Source organism: Anabrus simplex, chromosome 7 (assembly GCF_040414725.1).
Source record: "Anabrus simplex isolate iqAnaSimp1 chromosome 7, ASM4041472v1, whole genome shotgun sequence".
Lineage (NCBI taxonomy): Eukaryota > Metazoa > Arthropoda > Insecta > Orthoptera > Tettigoniidae > Anabrus > Anabrus simplex.
In genome coordinates this window covers 225,370,267-225,393,265 of record NC_090271.1, presented here as the reverse complement: position 1 = coordinate 225,393,265, position 22,999 = coordinate 225,370,267, and the positions used below count along the sequence as shown (strand labels likewise).

Genomic DNA, 22,999 nt, shown 5'->3' with positions numbered 1-22,999 from the left:
GCTGGAATATTAGTTGCTAGAAGTAGTCTCAGAATTGCAGTGAACAACAAAGGTCATCTCCAAATTGTCCATCACAAATGCATGCCGATTATCTCTAAAGAACGCCTTACACTGCCAAAACGACTGCTCCACATCACAGGAAGTCAGACGAGCATAGTTAAAGAGAGGAATGTCACCAACAATAACGCCATCAATTTCGCCAACATGAGCACCCTCTAATACATTAGAAATTTGGCACATTGTTTGAAATCCTCTGTTTTTCCTGAACAAATTTTGATATTTGACCTTTAACAGTCCCTGTACCTGCGAAGCCGGGAGTGAATCTAATTTATTTTCAACAGCGCGCACTTTCTTCACTGTTTCGGACAACAGGTTAGTGGATTTTTCAAGTATGTCTATAGTTTTACACAAGAAGCTTAGATTGGCAGATATAAACGCCAAATCATTTTTCAAAGAGCTGTCTTTTAGTATCTCTTGAAGAATCTCAATTGACGACGCGTCGTTTTTATCTAGCACGTTCACAACGGATGCAAAACTTTCGAAATTGTCTGCGTAGTATACCACAGCGCTAAGCCAGGTACCCCACCGCGTAACAATAGGCAGAGAAGGAAGCGCAAGATCTGGGTTTTTCTCTTTAAAGAGATCGATTCTTGAGGGTGCTTTTACAAAGACTTTTTTGCCATTAGACACCATAACCTGTATAGAGCAAGAACAACGCAAGTTACGTGTATCATTTTCGGAAAGCTCACAGGAAGGCATTTGGCTGCCTTTTTCATGTAAGCTGCACTGTCAGTAAGGAAAAGCAATACATGGTCGTATCTTATACCTTTTGGCCAAAGTAAGTGCATGGCTTCATTGAATAACCTAGCTACAGTGACATGGTTTGCAGCAAGCATTTCTTTACACGCTAGCAAATAAGAATGTTCGCAAGCAGTTTTGTCATCCTTCAACACACCAACTACAACATTTCCTACTTTTCTGCCACTTGAATCAGTGGTTTCGTCAATGCTCACCCACAGTTTTTCGCTATCACATACTGCCCAAATTCTCTGTAAAGTTTCTTCGTAACATTTTGGGAGATAGTTTTTCCTTAATGTGGATTCGTCTGGAGGCTCAAAATTAATGTACTTTGTTAGGAAATTTCTCAGTCCCAGATTATTTATTTTACCAAGAGGAATGTCGGCGCAAACAAATGCTCTGCACACATCTAAATAATGCTGGGAATATTTAGATGGGCCTGCATTTGAAGTAGCTGGTTCAGCTATTAGTAATTGTCGCAAACGCACAAGCGAAGCAGCCGCAGTATGCTTATTTCCAGACAAATGCTGGATTACTTGAGAACGTTGATCTTCACGTACTGTTTTACCACACTGTCGGCAAAATAAATACTTTTCCATCGGTAGTGAAAATGCTTTCAAATTCCACCACATATTGTTGAAGACGCGACCTTGTACTCGACTTCTCTTTTGGCATTATTTTGCAGGTTAAGACACACGCATTTACGGTGAATCACTGTTTCAATAAAAAGAATAGCAGCAGACACCGAAGGAAATATTTCTTATAAATCCATACAAAATCACACGACCACGGAAATGATACATGGACCTGAACAGCTAACCTTACTCTTAGGAGTGATGCAATTCCACTACCTATTGATGGGGCAATGTTCTTCCAAGTCTCCCATGTCGTAACGGAATTACGTCACCTTATCTCTCCGTGATTGCCTTTCGCTGATATTCTATAAACAAAACCCGAGAGGGCTGACTCATAAAGAGTTGGAATGACATCATGCAAAGAAACATCTTGTGCAGCAAATCAAATCGCTGTCTAAATGTAACGACGTAGCCAGTGACCAGCAAGTTTTAGAACTTATGGAGGGAAGTCCATAAATAGCCGAAATATTCAGATACATTATGTTAAATACACTGTTAAAAACAATACCGTAATCGTAAAATGAAAATATGAGCATTATTTTATAACACAGAAGCATTTTAAATTTTATTGATCGACATATATTGCCGATTTATGTGCTTATTATAGATTTTCTTAAAATATGTATTTACATTTAAAAAATGTGAAAATATGTGTTTTTATGTGAAATAAGATTCAGTTTTTACACTTGGGGATGCACAATAGGAATAATGAACTTCGTAACTTGCGTTAAAACTTACGCAAAAAAAATATGTAATTACATAAAAATCCGCTCCCTAATAATAATGGCTTGTGCTTCCGAAGAGGCCTGGTTCAGGTCTTTTTTAATTTGATACCCGTAGGCGACCTGCGTGTCATAATGAGGATGAAATGATGATGAAGACAGCACATACACCCAATCCCCGTGCCAGCGGAATTAACCAATTATGCTTAAAATTCCCGACCCCGCTGGGAATCGAACCCAGGGCCCCTGTGACCAAAGGCCAGAATGCTAACCATTTAGCCATGGAGCCGGACACACTCTAATTGAAAGTCGTTTAAAAATCTTTCTATGAGGGCTTTTTTTCAACCTCTAAATGTATGTAAGTAAACAAGAGATAGTCGGGAGCCAGGTCTGTGTGTTGTGCAATTGTGCAACATTCCCTCCACAACCTCTGCCACTGTCAGCTCCAGTGCGTCAGTCTTAGCCAAGCTACGGGCAATTTAACATGGCCGCTAAGATCGATATTCCTGCCAAGTGTGAGTTGCAAAGAGTGCTACATTTTCTGCATGAAGAAGGATGTAATGCTGCTGAAATCCATCACAGAATGAGTATGGTGTATGGTGAAAACTGTACGAATGATGGTAGTGTACGGAAATGGTGTTGGAAATTTAAAGAAGGGTGAACAGACATCTGTGACGAAGGTGGGCAAGGATGCATGTCTGTCACTACCGTACCCAGGGTTGAGCGTGTTGATGAGTTTGTCCACCACAAACTGAGGTTTACAATCTGTGAACTTTCTACAGCAATCCCAGATATTTCAAGGTCTTTCTCTGTACACAGTTGTGACTCAACATTTAGGATACCGGAAACTTTGTTCACGTTACATCCCAAGAATGTTGACTGATGATCACAAAACTCGGCGATTGGTGTCAGCTGTAATGTTTCTCACGTGTTACCATAGTGAGGAGATGAAGTTTTTAGAGTCTGTCGGTACTGGCGATGAAACTTGGGTCGTGGATGACACTCCAGAAACCAAAGAACAGTCGAAGCAGTGGATGGATCCTTCTTCTCCAAACAAGCTGAAAAAGTTTAAACTGACACTGAGCAACAGGAAAACAATGGCTGCCATTGTATGGAACTATAAAGATGTCTTGTTGGTGGAAGTTTATTGTGAAACTTTACGCTGCCTCCGCAGAGCGATTCAAAACAAAAGAGGCATGCTCCCGTCCGGCATGGTTTTGATCTATGACAATGCCCGACTGCACTGTGCCAACATGACAAAAGACCTTCTCAAACAATTCAAGTGGGATATTTTAGACCATCCATTGTATAGTCCAGACCTCGCACCTAGTGTTTTTTACCTCTTTCGAGAATTAAGGCATGGGTGGACAGACAACGCTTTATCACCAACAAAGAACTTCAGGAGGCTGTCCAGAAGCACCTTACCTCATTGGTGGCAGACTTCTGTGCAGAGGGCACCAGAAAGCTGGCAAATGACAAGTGCTTGAATCATTTTGGTGATTATGTAGAAAAATAAGTATGAAACTGCTAAACTTTTAGTATTAAAATCATTTTGTTATGTTAAAATGTGTCTTTTTTTTTTATAGTCTACCAGAGGTTGAAAAAAATCTCTCATTCATATATCAATGTTCGAAATGAGCAAATTTCTTTTCTTTGGAAAGGTCTTCCTTGCTTGTGCTGGTCTGAATTTTATATACTCCTTTCTTCTGCCGTCGTTACTTATTTTACTACCCAAGTAACAATATTCATGTTCTTTCTTTAAGTTCCTTTCTTAATCTAATATTTCCTGCATCACCAAATGTGTTTGACTGCACTCTATTACTTTTGTTTTGGATTAATTCATTTTCATCTTGTATTCCTCCGAGACTTGTCTCCATACCATTCAGCAATTTCTCCAAATCTTCTGCAGACTCACATAAAATAAAAATATCATTGGTAAATCTCAGAGCTTTGATTTTGTCTCCTTGGATTGTAATTCCCTTTCCAAATTCCTTTTTGATTTCCTTTACTGCCTGTTCTATATAAACATAGAAAACGAGAGGGTCACACTATACGCTTTCCTCACTCTTTTCTGGATTGCTGTTGCTTTTTCATTGTCCATTATTCTTATCACTGCAGGCTTTTTTTTTTTTTTTTTTTTTTTTTTTTTTTACAGATTGTAGATAATCCTTCTTCCTCTGTATCTGATCCTGATCACTTCAGAATCTCAAATAGCTTGTTCCAATCAACATAATCAAATGTATTTTCTAGATCTATGAATACCGTGTACGTGGGTTTATCCTTCTTAATTCGTTCCTCTACTATCAGGCATATATTCAGGATTGCTTCAAATTATTCCTACATTCGTACTGAAGCCAGACTGATCTCCCAACTCTGCTTGTCTTTCTGTTCTGTAAATAATACATGTGAAAATTTTGCAAGCATGAGATACTAAACTAATCGTGTGGTAGTTTTCACACTTTGTCAGCACCTGCTTTCTTGGGAATAGGTATAACATCATCATTTCTAAAATCAGATGGCACTGTTCCTGTATCATATATATTACACACTAAATAACCTCTCTATTCTGGTTTCTCCTAAAGTGGTCAGTAATTCTGAGGGCATATCGTCAATTCCAGGTGCCTTGTTCATATTCGTGCCTCTCAAAGCTCTGTCAAATTCTGACCTCAAAATTGGGTCTCCCATTTCATCAGCATTAACAGCCTCTTCTTGTTCATCATCTACTTTTTCTGTTGATACAATTATTGAATATGTTCTACCATCTTTCTGCCTTTCTTCTTCTTTCCCTAGAAGTGGTTTTTCATCTGATGAGCTGTTAATATTCATATACCTAGTTTTCCCTTCTCCAAAGGTTTCCTTGATTTTCTTTTATACAGCATCTACCTTTCCTACAACTGCACAACCTTCAACATCCTTGCACTTCTCTTTCAGCCATTCTTCTGTAGCTGTTCTGCACTTTCTATCTGTTTCATTCTTTAATTGCCTGTATTCGTTTCTGAACACTTGATTTTTTGCAACCTCCTGTGGGTGGAGGATGCAGACGAAAAAAACACCCACAGTATCCCCTGCCTGTTGTAAGAGGTGACTAAAAGGGGCCACCAAGGGATGATTGTATTAGAACCATGAAACTACTTGTGATCAGTACCATCACGTGGGGAACACCATGGGTCGCCTTCACTTGCGAGTAGTACCACTATGTTAGGTACACAACAGGTTTGTGATTAGTAGCAGCAGAGAGTGGCTTCACTGTGGGTTTACAGTACCTGTGATTAGTACCACCATATGAGTGACACCATGGGTCTGTCTTGGCTGTGGTTATTACCCACCATGTGAGGAACACCAGGGGAATACTGGCACCCGTGATTAGTACACCTAGGTGAGGAACACCATTGGTTTGCGTTGCTTATGAATGGTGCCATTATGTGAGAAACACCATAGGTCTGCGTTACCAGTGCGATGTACGATACTTGTGAGTAGTATCATAATGTGTGGAACATCATGAGTCTACGCTACTTTTGATTAGTACCACAACATGACAAATACCATGGTTCTACTTTACTAGTGATAAGTAGCATTATGAGGGGCCGTTGACCTGGATTTTGGATCCCTTTGGACATCAAGCATCATTGTTTCAAGAATGTGCTTTAGAAGCAGTCCCTTGGTCAGTAATACTGTTGTTTTCAGATAGTTTCTGGGAAGGTGGGGCATTGCGGGTCGGATCCACTGATTGTCTTAAATTCATATTCATCCATGCATTCTTACTCATCAAGTTTTAAATTCTGGTCAGTGGATGTTTTTGGACTTTTAAATTATTATGTTTCATCTCATTTCGTTCCATTAGGGGCCCATTACCTAGATGTTAGGCCCCTTTAAACAACATCCCCATTATCATCATCATTTTTTGCATTCTTGTAGTTTCGTCTTTCAGTCAGGTCCAGTATCTCCTGAGTTATCCACTGATTCTTACTTGATCTTGCCTTTCTTCCTAACCTTTGTTCTCCCTGATCTCATTTTTCACAAGTGTCTACTCTTCATCTATTGTTTCCTTCAGTCTTTTTATGTAGTCCTTGTGCAACATATTCCTTGAAACAATCCCTCACTCTCTTTCCCTTCAACTTGTCTAGATCCCATCTCCTTGCATTCCTTTCTTCAATTTCTTCAACTTCAGCTGGCATGTCATGACCACAAAGTTGTTGTCAGAGTCCACGTCTGCTCCTGGGAAGGTCTTGCAATCCAACTCCTGGGAATCTCTGCTTAATCGTAAAGGTCTGTTTGGTACCTTCCAGTGTCTCCAGCTCTTGCCCATGTGTACAGCCATCATTTGTGGTGTTTGAACGAAGTATTAGGAAGGACTAAATCATGATCAGTGCAGATTTCTACCAGCTGACTTCCTCTTTCATTCCTTTATACCAGACTGAATTCTTCTACCGCAGTATTTTCTGTTCCTTAGCCTACCACTGCATTCCAGTTTCCCATTAAAATTGGATTCTCATCTCCTTTTACATTTTGTATTATATTTTCTATCTTTTCATATATTCTTTCAGTTTCTTCACAGTCTGCTGAACTAGTGCACATGTAGATCTGCACTGTTATGTTGGACATTGGCTTAGTGTCTATCTTGACAACTATCAGGACAGAAGCATGAACTATGAAGTATGAACAAATAAGTACTATTTTGTTTAAAAATTTTGAGAACCAAGTTGAACCTCATGAGAAGAGTGGATTTATGTTTGTTTTTAACAATAATAAATTGTTTTGTGTCCCACTAACTACCTTTATGGTTTTTGAAGATGCTGAGGTGCTAAAATTATATCTCACAGGAGTTCTTTTGCATGCTGGTACATCCACTGACACAAGGCTGACATCTTTGAGTAGCTTCAAGTACCACCAGACTGAGATGGGTTCAGACCTTCCAGCTTGAGCTCAACAAGCCTGCACTCTAGTGCCTGAGCTACTCATCCCAGCTTTTTAACCACTCAAGCCAGTTCGATGTTCATTGTACGTCCGGTGGATTATACTCACTCAGCTGTTTTGATGTACCACGAACGGGCGGTGCAGGTAGAACTTAGAACGTGTATTACACACGGATCACTGCTGTTTTCTGAGATCTTTTTTCACCTTATGAATTGAGAAGTTGTGTACTTTCCTGCCATCTCTGTTTCATAACTAGAATTAATACAAAATTGATCGATATGTTGCTTTTGACTCCTATTGATCAGGGATAGAACATGAAATGCTCTCTCTTGAGTTTCAAGGATGTTGCTTTAGAAGGTATCATGTCCCTTCCTGCCATCTTGCGAGTGCTTTGTGAACTATATACAATTTGAAAATTCTTGCCACTTATAAAGGGGAAGTACTGAAAGAAAATACTTCACAGTTACTTTTTGCTTCGCAGGCTAGAGGCTACTCAGTCGCAGAAGAATGGCTGGGCTGTCCCATTCTCTTTAGGGTGCAGAGATTATTAGTTTGATAGATGACAGTAGTGGAAGTGATGTACCACGAAATAATATTTTTGGAACTGATACGACACTGCCCATGCAAAGCAAGAGGTTACAGCAGAAATGGCAGGTAGCGCAGATGAAGAAGAAACAGCTTCAGCCGTAATAACATTGTGTGCTAACATAAAGGAATAAATGAACTGGAATGAAGCCACTATATATATATTTATTTAATAACAAAGCCAAGCTTTCTGCCAAATTGCATTGGCCTTCATCAGGGCATGTGAAGTTTTGCCTCCGACAGTGAGCAAAGAAATTCTCCAAAAAACTTCACATGCCCTGATGAAGGCCAATGCAATTTGCCTGAAAGCTTGGCTTTATTATTAAATAAATATAGTGGCTTTAAGCCAGTTCATTTATTCCTTTATGTTAATACAGTGAGCTACGGAAAAGTACGTTCATTAACGTTGTGTGCTATTCACTGGTGGTGGTGAGAGGTTAACCCGTAGAGAGCCAGACAACGATATACCGTTGTTTCGTATATACGCGTAAAGTGCCAACCACGATATATCGTTGTTTGGATAGCGCGCAATTAGATACGAGTTAGAACAACTTGGGCCGCCAGATTACAACATCTTATGTGTCGAGTCCATAGAAAATTATTAGATTTTAACTACGCCGCTAGATAATGCATAAATTCATTCGTTATCATGCATTGAATATCTGAAGTCCATGTTCATCTACGACGTATGATCTCCATGCCGTGTGAATAAAGAGGTGACTGGCGGGAGAAGTTATTTTGTTAACGATGATGAACTGGCCGAATATCTTAATAATTTTTAGGGAAGAAGAGGATGATAGACTCGGATGAGGAATTCATTCCTCCAACAAGTGAGAAAGGGAAAAGTGAAAGTGTTATTTGGAGTGATAACGACAAGTTTTCTGTAAACACTCAACCACGTGCTATTGTCCTAGTGTAAACACTGGAAGTGGTAATGACCGTCTGAGTGACAGTACTGATGATGATGACGGCTGTAACAATATCCAACAGCAACAACTTCCTGTTTTCCGTGAAATTCAATTAGGTCAAGATGCGAAATACCAACCCTCACCTGATTATTATAATACTCCTGGCCTGAGACACGCCCTTTCATCAGACGCAAACCTATAGCGTATTTTTTATTTTATTTTTCATGGCTCAATTATGGAACATAACTACAGAGACAAACAGATATGAGAAATTATGTCTTGTTACCACATGCCAGAGCACAGCAGTGGCGTCCAGTTACACTGACTGAAATGAAGGCTTGAATTGCTGTTTTGTTGGAAATGGGTATAGCTAGAAGGCCGAGCATATTTTCTTATTGGGTCAAAAACTCCCGTTATATTCCATGGTTTGGAAATATGTTCTCAAGAAACAGATTCCAATTGATCTTGAGATTCTTTCATCTTGTGAACAATGATAATCTATCACCATCTGGTCACCCTCACTACAACCCATGTGCCAGGTTTGATCCCATTGTTGAACATGCCAATTGTATATTACGATACCATTGTACATAACTCTTAAAATACTGAAGATAAAAATGTGAAACTTTACAGGTTTATTCATCTGAAATAGGACATTTCAAAGAAGTCATCAATATTTATCGTTGAGTGGAATTTTCTTATTTTTTCTCTTTTGATTATGATTTTTAATTTTTGGTGTTTTAAAATTCTTTGGAAAATATTTTTTTCAAAATACGCAAGAGCATTTTAGTGTTGTCATTTAGTTCAGCAGTAAGAGTGTCTTCTTGTTAACATTTATTAAAAATTTCAAGTTAGTTATAATATTTGTGAACTATATAGTCCAGAGAGTGAGAAACTGCAAAATTCTCTAAATATGCTTGGCACTCTTGGCATACTGTGAGCACACGGGCCTGGCGCTAAGAAGGTTAATTTTGTAACGAACACACAGAAGATCACCCTCACGGGTGTGCTGAGTACCAACAAGCATTTTGAGTCTGTTTTAGATACCTTTCTGCTGCTTTTGGCGACAAAGTGAATGACACAATTGTTTGAGGGACAAATAGGTATACGACAGAATGTGTACTTGGCGTCCCTTGAAACCAAGGTCGCGCGCCAGGAAGTGGGAGCCAGTGACAGTGGAGGAAATTTATGTGTTCTTGGCGCTTGTAATGTTTATGGGGATAATGCAGAAACCCACCCTGAAGAGCTATTTCACCAGGGATGGATTTTTAGAAGCCCCTGCATTCTCTCAGACAATGGGAAGGGGCAGGTTTGAACTCATCTTGCAATATTTACATTTTGTTGACAATTCTACATGGGATACATATACGTGGCCTAAAAATATTTTTCAAATTCAGCCTTTCCTGGAAATTATACATGAACATTTTGAGACTGCCTACATTTCCAACAAAAATATTTCTTATTTTGTAAATATGACTGAAGTCCCAAATATGGAACTTACGCAAATTATATATTTTTGCAAATATTGTGGGTGGTTATGGACAGTCCTAAACTGCAGTCATAATCATAATATATATTACTGAAAAACATCGATACAGTAATTATCTTGGCAAGTAGTCCTAAAATTTTTGGTACATTACATTTCTTAGATTTAACGTTATGAATTCTCTAACTTGATGGTGTCTAAAGCTCTTTTGAATTTCAATTTAAATACTGCCTGGGAAGTGAGCAGCTCAGAATTAAATTGCCTGCTTGAGGGGTTAAGAATAAATTAGATTTATGCTCTAGATTTTTTTGTTGTCTTTGTACTAAAATAAATCATACTATCAGTGAATTCTTTGACCATTCACATATAGAAAACATGTTTAAAAGAGAACACAGCACTAAAGATGTTCAATCTTAGAGTAAGTATGGCATGTGACCCTGATGGTATATTGTTTGGTTTGCATTCAACTGTAGGTATTCAATGGATGTCCACTTCGCATACACTGCACTGCCAGTTGGATTCATCCTGACACCAGAGATCAACATATTCTGATAGGAGCTGAAGAGGGCATTTACAATCTGAATCTGAATGAACTTCATGATGCAGCAATCGATCAGCTATATCCTCGAAGAACTATTTGGATGTATGTCATCAAGGATGTACTTATGTCACTCTCAGGTTAGTTTTGTAAATGTCTAATTCATGATTTTAGATTTCAAAAGTTGTTTTTGTTAGTTTCTTTCTTTCTTTCTTTCTTTCTTTCTTTCTTTCTTTCTTTCTTTCTTTAATGTTGAGTTTTTGCATCCACCTATCCCTGAGGGCTGCACAACTGCTGGACAAATCCTACATGTTAGTTTCCAGGGGTTTGAAGTAGCATTTGGTAAAATATAGAACTGAAAGCTCTGATCTGATGACCTTTTGGCATATTTTTGAAAGCTCAGAAAACTCGCTGTTGGGCGACTGCATTCTTTAACACAGTGGATGCTGATCTCATACTAGCAGACTGGACAATCAGTCTCGGAGTACTAGTTGCCTCTTGTTGCACACAGTGAAAATGTTTAAAAAGTTTCTTGATGTCGTCATTCTCCTCAGCAATAATCAGTGCGCCTTCATTAAAGGATTAGGAACCATGGATGTGATTTTGCTGCTCAGTAACTTATAAAGTGCTATCCTCACTATTCTTCAACTTGTAAACCAGTGACACTCTCATACCATTACTAGTTCCAAATTCTGTTATACCGATTACTTAGCATTAGCCACTCTAACCACAGTGTTAGAAGGAAGAGGAGAGCAACCTATCCAAGGATCTGGAAACCTTGAATTCATACTACAAGAAGTAGAAACTCGTTCCAATCTCATCTAAGACAGAAATGTGTACTTTCCACATAAATAACTGACTAGCAAACCAACAGCTCAATGTGAACTTTTGATGACAGGATGTAAATAAAACTTTAACCTTCAGTACCTCATTATCACTTCCGATCGATCCCTGATATATAGAAAACACCTGGAAAACACCAGTCGGAAATTTAAGACCTGTAACATCGTGAAGAATCTTGCTGGCACCTCTTGAGGAACACCTTATGAAGGACTGCCTTCCTTGGTTTTTGCTTTACGTCGCACCGACACAGATAGGCCTTATGGCGACGATGGGATAGGAAAGGCCTAGGAATTGGAAGGAAGCAGCCGTGGCCTTAATTATGGTACAGCCCCTGGCATTTGCCTGGTGTGAAAATGGGAAACCACGGAAAACAATCTTCACGGCTGCCGACAGTTGGGCTCGAACCCACTATCTCCCGATTGCTGCACTTAAGCGACTGCAGCTATCGAGCTTGGTCTTCCTTGGTTTAACACCCTCAGCTCTAACCAAGAAATAATTTTCTGCAACTTTGGTTACTTGCAGTACTTAGATAGAACTGATATTGAACAGTTTATATTGTGTAGCAGTTTTGAAATATTTGTTTTTAGAATAATTAATCATTTGTAGTCTAAAGGCTTATTTCTAACTTCCAAGGAATTGAAATTTTAGGAGTGGTAGTGTAAAAACCTGTAAAATCTATTTTTCCCAACAAGCTTCATCATGCATTCTTTTTTTCCTTGTGTAAAATATTCCTTTACACAGATTTCTGCATATGTCTCTACCATATTTCTTTGTATAATAGTAGCTGTTCTTCTGCCATATGATTAGATAAATAAATATAATTAAATAAAAAAAGCACTGAGAGAGGAGAAAATCATTGCACATTGCCTTTCTTGATTTTGAGAAAACCTTTGGTCGTGCATGAATTGTATTGCGTATTTAGGCTCATAGGGTCATTAAAATTATTTCCACCGGGCAAGTTGGCCATGCGGCTAGGGGCGTGCGGCTGTGAGCTTGCATCCAGGAGATAGTGGGTTCAAATCCCACTGTCGGCAGCCCCGAAGATGGTTTTCTGTAGTTTCCCATTTTCACACCAGGCAAATGCTCGGGCTGTACCTAAATTAAGACCACGGCCGCTTCCTTCCAATTTCTAGGTCTTTCCTACCCCATCGTCACCATAAGACCTATCTGTGTCGGTGCGACGTAAAGCCACTAGCAAATTAAAAAAAAAATATGTATATTTCCTTTGGACAATGCCATTAAAAATGTGACAAAAGTTGCAATTTTAATTTTGTTGTATGTGAAAATAAAAACTGAATTTATCGTATTTTTCTAATAACTCTTTGTTCTCATTTCAAAGCAGGTTTATTTTGCATTTTATAATTTGTCGCTAGAAGAAGGTAGTGAAGGCAATTAACGATGAAACTGGTGATGGTAAAGTACAGGGATGAAAAAACAGGTTATCGGTCACAGTGACAAAACATACGGAAGCATTTTTCAGCGTTGTCGAAATAGCGCATGGAAAAACAGAGAACTAATGGATCAAATCATTTCTAAGTATTCATAGAACATTATCAGCTTTCCCAGTGAACATCTCGGGATTGTCAGTTTTCTTACTACCTAATTAGCTTGTTATGAGTGCCTAGTTCTTGTAAGTACTTTTAGCAGTCATACAGAATACCTCCTTTGATTGACTCTGCATGGTAATCATATTAAAATAATTACTGATAATAAAAGTAGATGCATTTGTAAAGCATACAAATGAAAATGTGGAATTTTTAGAAAATAACACACTACAACTCTCAGCACTTTTTGTCTCTTGCACTAGAGTTACTTAGCAAGTGATTGAACCACCATACTTCAATACATGTTGATTAACTTGGGCTGCAGTATTCTTTAAATGCACCTATTCACCATCACTAGCTGAAGATTCTTCTCTAAGTAAGTCATCTCCATCACTAATGTCATTGGGTGGATCTTGGTGTCCTTATCACATTTACAAAAAATACAAACGTACTACAGAAATACCACTACAATCTAGACACTTAGAGTTTGACAGCAATGTATCCCACCATAAAAATGTACTTTGTGCATTTCAATATGTGTTATTTTTTTTAACTGTTAAGTTCTTCATTCTGTCAGAACTAATTTATGAATAAACAAATTTATAAACTACCTGAAAAAGAAAACATATGAAAACAGAATTATATCTGAAAAGGAAACAACTTAATTAAAAATAGAATGACATGTTTTATTCTTGAAAGAACCTCATCCGATTCTATCAAATCACAATCAAATATATTTAGAAATTACATTTATGTTAAATTCTGTTTAAAACCTTAAATACTTGAAATTTGGAACTTATCTTAATGAAGTCCTCACCTCTCTCCAGTCTAGCATAGAATGCTGTTTTCTTTTTCAGGTAGTTATAAATTTACTTATTCACAAATTAGTTTCGATAGACTGCAGAACCTAACTGTTATAGATTAACTGAGTTGAAAGTAAAAAGAAATGGGTTCAAATATATATTTTTTGAAAACATTTTCTTATCATTCACATACACTCGGCATAACATAACTGTGTTAGGCAAACACACAGATCCTTCTTGCACTCAGCAGCTATCGCTTTTAAAAAAAATGCAGGGACTTCCCTGACTGATACAGCTGTGACTGCAGATTTGAATGAAATCCTAAGAGATGGTAATACAAAGCAGAGCCCATCCTTAAAATTTCAGCTCAATCTAGAGGATATTATCAGTGATAAAAAAAAAATTATGAACATGACATAGCTTATGCCGTATTGCCCTCCAGGGAAGAGATTTTATTGTGCGGCATATGCCATTAAACAGGTCAGTATGAAAAAAATTAATAACTAACCAAAAATGATGATTATATGAGTCGGAGGTGAATGTTTTAAAGAAAAACTAGTTTTGAACTTCTATGTGGCAACACTGATGTCAGTAATGATGAACAAACAAGAGTGAATGCTGGAGGGAAATTGCAATAGTTCTTTGTGACGAACTAATGCCGATGTTACTGAAATAAAATATCTACAGCAGTCGCCCAGTAGTCCTCTCCAGTACCAACTAATGGCCAATTACCAGAAAAATGGAACACAAACAGCAACTCATTAAGAGTATCTAGGGATCACACTACAAGTCTCTGGGATGACCTTTTCAATACACATAAAGAAGAGACTAGCTGCTGCACTTAGAAACATAAGTGACATCAAACATCTGCAAAGAATGTCACTGGAGACGGCCATGAAACTTTTCCAAGTCGAAGTGCTACCAATGCTCGCATACGGATTAGAAATAATATGAGAGTACTTATCACGTAATCAGCTACGAGAACTGGAAATCATGAAACCGAGATACCTTGAGAGAGTTCTAGGGGTATCTAAATTCACCTGATCCCGGTACGTATGTGTTTCAGCCCGGGAAACCTTCTTGATAGAGGGTTTAAGACTACAAATGCCTCTACAGCAAACTCTGGCATATGAGGAACTGTTCCGAGAACTACGAGAGAAAAATCCAATCGAGGAAAGCTTTTCCAGTACAGATGCACTGATGAATAAGGATTGGATGAAAGAGGAATATGAGTTGAGACATTTGGTGACACGCTTTGCAATACACGGCTTTCACCAGCGTATCTGTGCCAAGAAATCCTACCATCGGGCCAGCCAGGAGAGAGAGAGAGAGAGAGAGAGAGAGAGAGAGAGAGTTTTTGTGCAGTGAACAGTGTGATACATATCACATAATGAAGTGCAAGAAGAGAACAGTCTCTCTGATTCAATTTTGCTGTGAACAAAGTTTTCCTTGAGTGAAATGTAATTTACTTGATGTAATATGCAAATTTTGCACATTGTGTGCAATAAAATTTATTAGTAAGAATATGCGTATGTTGCGATTGTCAACAGACATCTCTCACCTTGCCTATATTCTTAATAAGGTTGTCAGGTTGAAAATTGGCAATGCTCAAGCTGGATAGAAACATATGTCCTTCACTTACAGCTTGGCAAGTATAAAGACACCTAAATGCACAGTTGACAACTAAATCGAGCACAGCGGCACTACTCCGGTACTGGTATGAGAATCATTGGTCTGAAAAACAGTGTAACAAGCAGTGGAGCTACTGGTGTTTCAATATCACTTGTAAAGACAGTACAGTTCTGAGGGAAAGTGAAGAATCTGGAAGCAAGCTACTGGTGTTTCAATATCACTTGTAAAGACAGTACAGTTCTGAGGGAAAGTGAAGGATCTGGAAGCAAGCAATTAAATAATAAATAATAAAGATAAGCAGTTGACATTCTCGACTCCCAGTGGGAAATATAAGGAACATAGGAAGAAATTTGAGGTTCATAACTTTGCAAGAACAGCTCGCAAAGTGTGTGTTTTTATTCTCTCTTATGTGGTATGCATGACACATTGGAAGCAGTTCTACTATCACCTTATTTGTATTGTGCACAGGATGTCTTTTACTATTTTTATTATACTGTAATTCTCTTGTTTTGATAGTGCTTTTCTTTTATTTTCTATTGTGGTTCTGTAGTTTGTAGATCGAGCAAGTTGGCTGTATGGTTAGGGTCGCATAGCTATGAGCCTGCGTTCGGGAGATAGTGGGTTCGAATTCTACTGTCGGCAGAACTGAAGATGGTTTTCCATGGTTTCCCATTTTCCCACCAGGCAAATGATGGGGGTGTACCTTAATTAAGGCCATGGCCGCTTCCTTCCCAGTCCTAGCCTTTTCCGATCCTTGAGCCACCAAAATCTGTCAATGTGGTTGTGTGACGTTAAACCACTAGTAAGGAAAATATAATTAGTTTGGAGTAAACATATCTGTTTAAGGCATTTACCAGTATATGTGAAACTAAAAGCCAAGCAAGTTGGCCATGTTATTAGTGGCGCACAGCTGTGAGCTTGCGTTCGGGATATAGTAGGTTCAAACCTCACTGTCGGTAGCCTGGAAGATGATTTTCTGTGGTTTCTCATTTTCACATCAGGCAGATGCTGGAGCTGTACTTTAATTAAAGCCATGGCTGCTTCCTTCCCACTCCTATCCCACCATCGCCATAAGACCTATATGTTGGTGCGACGTAAAGTAACTTGCCAAAAAAAGAAAACAACTAAAAACAACTTTAATTAAAGCCATGGCTGCTTCCTTCCCACTCCTATCCCACCATCACCATAAGACCTATATGTTGGTGCGACGTAAAGTAACTTGCCAAAAAAAGAAAACAACTAAAAACAACATCGTTGTCTCATACAAGGAAATCTCATTCCACTTTTGCCTGACTGTTAACACTAGAAAGTCAGTTTTGACCCTTTTATGAATTCAACGCTCTGCTGTTGCCGCAGTTTATCTTAAATTTCGTTGAGACTACAATATATGACTTTTCACAATTTAGTCCTTATTTACCGTCCTTGAAATTTGGATGGCCCTGCCCTATCAGCTTGGCCTCCATAATTTAGTTAACCTAGAAGGACAGAAGTGTCTTTCTGACCCCGATTGGATTTTACAAAACCGAGCTTGGTAGCTGCAGTCACTTAAGTGCGGCCACTATCCAGTATTCAGGAGATAGTGGATTCCGAACCCCACTGTCAACAGCCCTGAAGATGATTTTCTGTACTTTGCCATTTTCACACTAGGTAAGTGCTGGGGTACCTTAATTAAGGCCACGGCCATTTCCTTCTTGTTCCCAGCTCTTTCATATCCTATCGTCACTTTGCTGCTTGTATAGTACATTATCGACAAAGTATTTTAATACTGGAAACCCAAACTGCTCAACTGTATTTACAAAACGATGTTCATTAGTGCATGTACTGTAAATGTACAGTAGGGCCTGCTATTTTTTTTTCTGAAAAAATCTTCTATTGTCTTTTGTTTCTTTCTTTTCCCCTCTTTTACTAGCCGCTATGTCATGCCATCGTTTCATTAGCAGAATGTCAGAATAACACAACTTACATTTCTTTAATTTGTTTTTGTAATTATCCAAACATTTTCAAATCGTTTCAGTTCAACGGTATTTTGGTTAAAAGTGTTTCGGATAACGGATGTTCTACGGTAAGTGAAAATGACTCTGGGGACAAGAGCGGAGAAACAGGGGAGTAAATGGCGATAATTTTACTCAAACGTATTTTAGATTATTCATCTGAATCAGAGGTTGAAGAGAGTTTGAATGCATTTCCTTATTTAGGAAAGGATGACCAGTGCACAGAAAATGTGCTTTTGGGTGACCGTGTTACTGAAAAGTTGATGGTATCTTTCATACATCAGGGAAGGAATGTCGCGTGCGACAATTTTTTCAAATCATTGCAGCTAGCTGAAAAGCTAAAATCTTAGAGAACCAATCTTCTTGGTACAATGAATTGGATAAGAAAGAATGTTCTCATTCCGTGCTGTATGATGCCTCACTGCAAAAGAAAGAAATAACTCTGACTATTTGTAAAGTAAGGCACAAGTAATATAATGAATATTGAATTTTCACGACCGCATTGTAATTGAAATTGACTTTCACCCTATTAGGTTTTGTTACGTACATTTAGTGTGTGTTGAAGAGATGTTAAGTACAGAACAAAAATGGCCAAATGGACACCAGTGGTATCAGAACCCACATGCTCCTCAAGGTAAGTAATTGGTGTTAAAGGAATGAGTTTTCCTCTAATTGGAAGACTGCACCTTGCAGAAGACCAGGTGAAACACTAAAATATCAGCGGCAGAGGAATCTTCTAGAACTCAGCTCAGACTGAGCACGTCTCCAATGCTGCTGTACTCAAATGCATGAGAGGGCATATTATGAGGAATGAAAATTACAACCTACTTAAATTGATCATGCAGGGTAAAATTGATGGATGTAGGGGTCACGGTCGAAGGAAACACTCTTGGGTGAGGAACTTACGGGATTGGACAGGACTGGATTCTAGTAGACTGATGAGGACAGCTGAACATCATACAGACTTCACTGTGATTGTGGCCAACCTTCAGTAATGGAGAAGGCACTACAAGAATCATCATCATCATCATCATCATCACAAGTGTTGATCTGTATGCGCTTGCTGTTGAATATATACCATACTGTCAGATTGTTTTGTAGTATTGAATTTTTGGAGATTTTATAGATATTTGAGTATATAGTTTAATATACAGTGGGCTGATTGAGAAATTATATTAACTGTAAAGTTACTTGAAATTTGTTCCAGGTAAAACGCCACAATTGTATAGACATGACTTACTCGGACTGCAGAGTAAGCAATCACATAGGTTCTCCATGCATATGAATAAGATTCCAGAAAAACTAGTACCCCGAAAATTTGCTCTAACTACAAAAGTTCCAGATACTAAAGGCTGCACAAAGTGCTGTGTTGGTCGTAATCCATACAATGGATACAAGTACCTGTGTGGAGCTTTACCAAGTGGCATATTCCTCATGCAGTGGTATGATCCACTTAACAAATTCATGCTGCTCAAGGTAAGTAATTGGTGTTAAAGGAATGAGTTGGGTTAAAGTTGCTGCTGTAGGAATGCCTTTTCCCCACCTCTGATCTCATAGTTTCCATAATTCAGATACATCAAGTTAGAGATGAATGTGCTGTGTGGAACTTCATGTATGAATCATCTTAGATGGTGAGGTCATATGATACAAAAGTGGGAGGATAGGTGGTCTTACCCTTTGATCTTCTTTGGTGCAGTTCTTTACAGACATACTTCCTTGTGTTAGTGTTGTTTTTCCTCAACACATGATCATACCACTGAAGTCAGCAGTTTCCAGGTACTTCAATCCAACTTCTTTCCTATTTATTTCATTCATAATCTTATCCTTTCTGGTCTTGCGATTCATGTTTTTTTTTAAATTCACTTATCAGTAATTTTCACTAGACCAAGTGAGTTGTCCATGTGGTTAGTCACATAGCTGTGAGCTTGCATTCTGGAAACGGTGGGTTCAAATCCCTCTTCAGTTAGCCCTAAAGATGGATTCCGTAGTTTCCCGTTTTCACACTAGGCAAATGCTGGGGCTGTGTCTTAATTAAGGCCTGAGCTGCTTCCTTCCAATCTTAGCCCTTTCCCATCCTTGCATCACCAAAAAAACTTTGTTGTGTTAGTGTGACGTTAAACTACTAGCGAAATAAAATCACTGGTCCTCTCTAAGGCACATACTGGGGGGGTAAAAGTCATAAAAGTACCAAAAGAAATAACTTATTCACATAGGTGGAAACTATGTTTGGAGGGAATTCATAATTCAGATACATCAAGTTAGAGGTGAATGTGCTATCTGGAACTTCATATATAAATCATCTTAGATGGTGAGGTCATATGATTCAAAAGTGGGAGGATAGGTTGCCTTTAAAGAGGTTAGGAGAAGGACAAAATGATTAGATATGTTTTACTCTGGGTGAATGTGTGCTCGTTTGCCACGTGTGGGTCGAGGTCAGTGGCGGGAAGGTAAACCATACAGTAGTAACACAAATAATTTTAAGAAGTTACTTACCAAAATATGAAAGGTGTTCCTAAAAATTCCGCCTTCATTTGCTACATGTTTTTGGCATCTCATTATGAAATTATTTATCACTCGCTGTAGTTCACACTGAAAAATCCTACCAATTTCCTGATGAATATTATGTTTAAATTCTTGTATAGTGTGTGGGTTCAACTTGTATGTGACAATTTTTAATTTACCCCAGAAAAAATAATCATAAATGGATAAATTGGGAGACCAAAGGGACCACAAATCTCTTCTGTTAAGTGTAAACACTTTGTGAAAATCTCGCATGGAATCGTTCGCAGTGTGAGCAGTGACAGAGTCCTGTTGAAAAAATGCTAAGTCACCCCCCCCCCCTCCCCCTGTTGGTTAATTCTCTGAAAAATGGAGTTGTCGTGGTATACAGGTAAGCAGTAGAATCAATCATATTGTAAAAAGAAATCAATGTTCCATGATCCTTTTCACCACTGTTGGCACACCATACACCAATTTTTGCATCATAGAATGGCACTTCTTGTACAAAATCAGGTTTAGCAGCACTCCAGTAATACTTGTTTTGTGCACAAATAACATAACCATGGAGGTGGATCCAGGCTTCGTATGAGAAGACCTATTAAACGTTGGTGAATTTTTCCATTGTATGCATTTTCCCGATTCCACTCACACAATGTGCATCGATGCGCTGGGTCACCTGATTGAAGACCCTGTACCATAGTTATTTTTATGGCTTTAAGTATAATAATTTTGTAGCCTCTTGCACATACCCATATGTAATTCCCACTTGCTATGAAAGACAAGAAATTGATCTTTCAGGATAATTTTCCAAACGACGACAAATGTCATCCAATTTTCTTCTTCTGTGGGATCCCTATGCTGCTTTGTTTTGTTTCTTAGGATGGATACTTCCAGTTTCCTGAAATTTATTATAAAGATTAAGTACTGTTTTACAACTTCGATCATCTACAGCCGGGAATCTTTCTTGATACCGTCTTTGAACTTCATGGGCTGAGTTAACACATATGAATCGTACATAAAGACATGCTGTACTGTTGAAAATGCATGAGCCATAATACCCTTTATGACTAATTACAGAATTAAGAAAAGAACAAAAAAAACTACATACATACATACATACATACATACATATATACATTTGGAAACAACTAAAATATGACTGCGACATCAGTCACATGTGCAAGGACCGAGCTCGATAGCTGCAGTCGCTGAAGTGCGGCCAGTATCCGGTAATCGGGAGATAGTGGGTTCGAGCCCCACTGTCGGCAGCCCTGAAGGTGGATTTCCGTGGTTTCCCATTTTCACACCAGGCAAATGCCGGGGCTGTACCTTAATTAAGGCCATGGCCGCTTCCTTCCAATTCCTAGGCCTTTTCTAACCCATCGTCGCCATAAGACATATCTGTGTCGGTGCAACGTAAAGCAAATAGCAAAAAAACATGTGCAAGGTCAGCTTGCAGGGACGCGCGGGCACACAAAACAAAGGCCAGGGTCTGAGAACAAAACATGTGATTGCATACTGCACCATCCCCTTTATGGTTAAACATTATGGTTAAAAATAATTAATACCCTTTCCTTGCGCAGCAAAAGAGTGGAGAGCTCTCCCATTGGAAAAATGCTGAACATGCCTGAGTAAAGCATTTCTGATCACTCAGTCTTAGGAGACTTGGAAGATATTAGTTAGAATCTGTATTCAATAATTTCTTGTTGTGGAAGCAGAAGAGTACCGTCAAACAGGGTGATTTTGGATGGTTTTTGAGGTTATTTTAGTCTTAACTCACGACGGGAATATTAAATTGTATTGTTTATCACCCGAATAATGAGGAATATATCCAATTAATGCAATACCCTACAAACAAAATATATACACCAACGCAGGTTTTCCTGGGAAAACAAAAAGTAGTGTCCGAATTCACCCCCTACTTCGGGGTGATTTTTGGACGCACATGCATTTTAAACTGCTGTCTGAAGTTTCAAAGCATATTAGGTGATTTCGGACATAAATAGTCCTTTATTTCAATTCTTCGTTCTTTTTGCTTTAGTTTTGTGATATTTAAAGTGTTCTTAGGTTGTCCAAAATATGACTAGCTGGTTAAAATCATTGTAATGATAAATGTGATGTGTTACTAATCGATCTTTTTTTTCTGACAAGGTAAATGTAAAGTTTTCCGGTCTAAACTGCACAGAGATCCTACTGAGAAATCTTAATCATTTTTCTTGCAAACAATACAAATCTCAGAGCAAAAAAGGTTGATACAGTGAACATGTAGTTGCCACGGCCTATAAATCTAAAATACGTTTTCTTTGAAAATAAACATTCCTCTCTTCTCAACTTGGACTGGAAGTATTTTCAAAATTTGCTCTTTAGCTATTGTATCCTCAGCAGGGATGTTAGGGAACACAAACACTTTTCTGCTGTTTTTATATGGGCGCAAGTATTTGACATCCACATCCCTTGAGCGAATATTTCAGGCCAGGCCAAAATACTGCCTGTTTGTTCCTCAACTTGTATATATAATCTGCAACAAGAAAAGCCTCTTCTTGTAACACCAGAATGTCATTACATTCATTGTGTGCTTCATTACATTCATTTTCACTGCTGCTGCCAGCTCCATCACTTGTTTCTGCACTGCTTTCATCTCAGCGGAAGTCACTGACAAAAATTGACTTCTCAGGAAGAACATTTTATTTGCGGCGGCAGCGGGAAGTGGCAGGTTGTGTTGGGTTGGAGCATGGCCGTAGGGTGCCGAGCTTCCCTGAGCATTTCCCTCTTCCTCATTTAGCATTGGTTGTCTTCCCATTTTTTGGATGTACATTCCGCACTTTATTTTGTAGGGTGGACCAAGGCACACCGTAGAAATCAAATACTTACCTATAAGACAACTTGCCACTTTTAATATCACTTACGGCTTTTTATAATAATTTTGGTTCATAGTTACACCTCGAAGCAGCTTCTTTCTGCCTCTGATAATTTCTAGGCATCGTCCGAAATCACCCAGACTGCTTTCAATTTTCAATAAAATGTGCATAAAAGACTATTTTTCACTAAATCACACCAAAATTCCACAGCAATCGTTTATAAACACTTCAGTCAGTTGATCT

The 22,999-nt window shown here is 38.5% G+C and overlaps 1 protein-coding gene across 1 annotated transcript in view; it reads left to right on the top strand.

Moving 5' to 3' along the window:
- The window catches only part of hppy (MAP4K3-like protein hppy), a 385,487-nt gene that overhangs the window by 321,532 nt on the left and 40,956 nt on the right, over positions 1-22,999 (top strand). The window contains exons 18-19 of the mRNA XM_067151579.2: positions 10,522-10,726; positions 18,607-18,875. Coding sequence (XP_067007680.1) covers positions 10,522-10,726; positions 18,607-18,875 — 474 coding nt within the window. The remainder of the gene's footprint in view (positions 1-10,521; positions 10,727-18,606; positions 18,876-22,999) is intronic.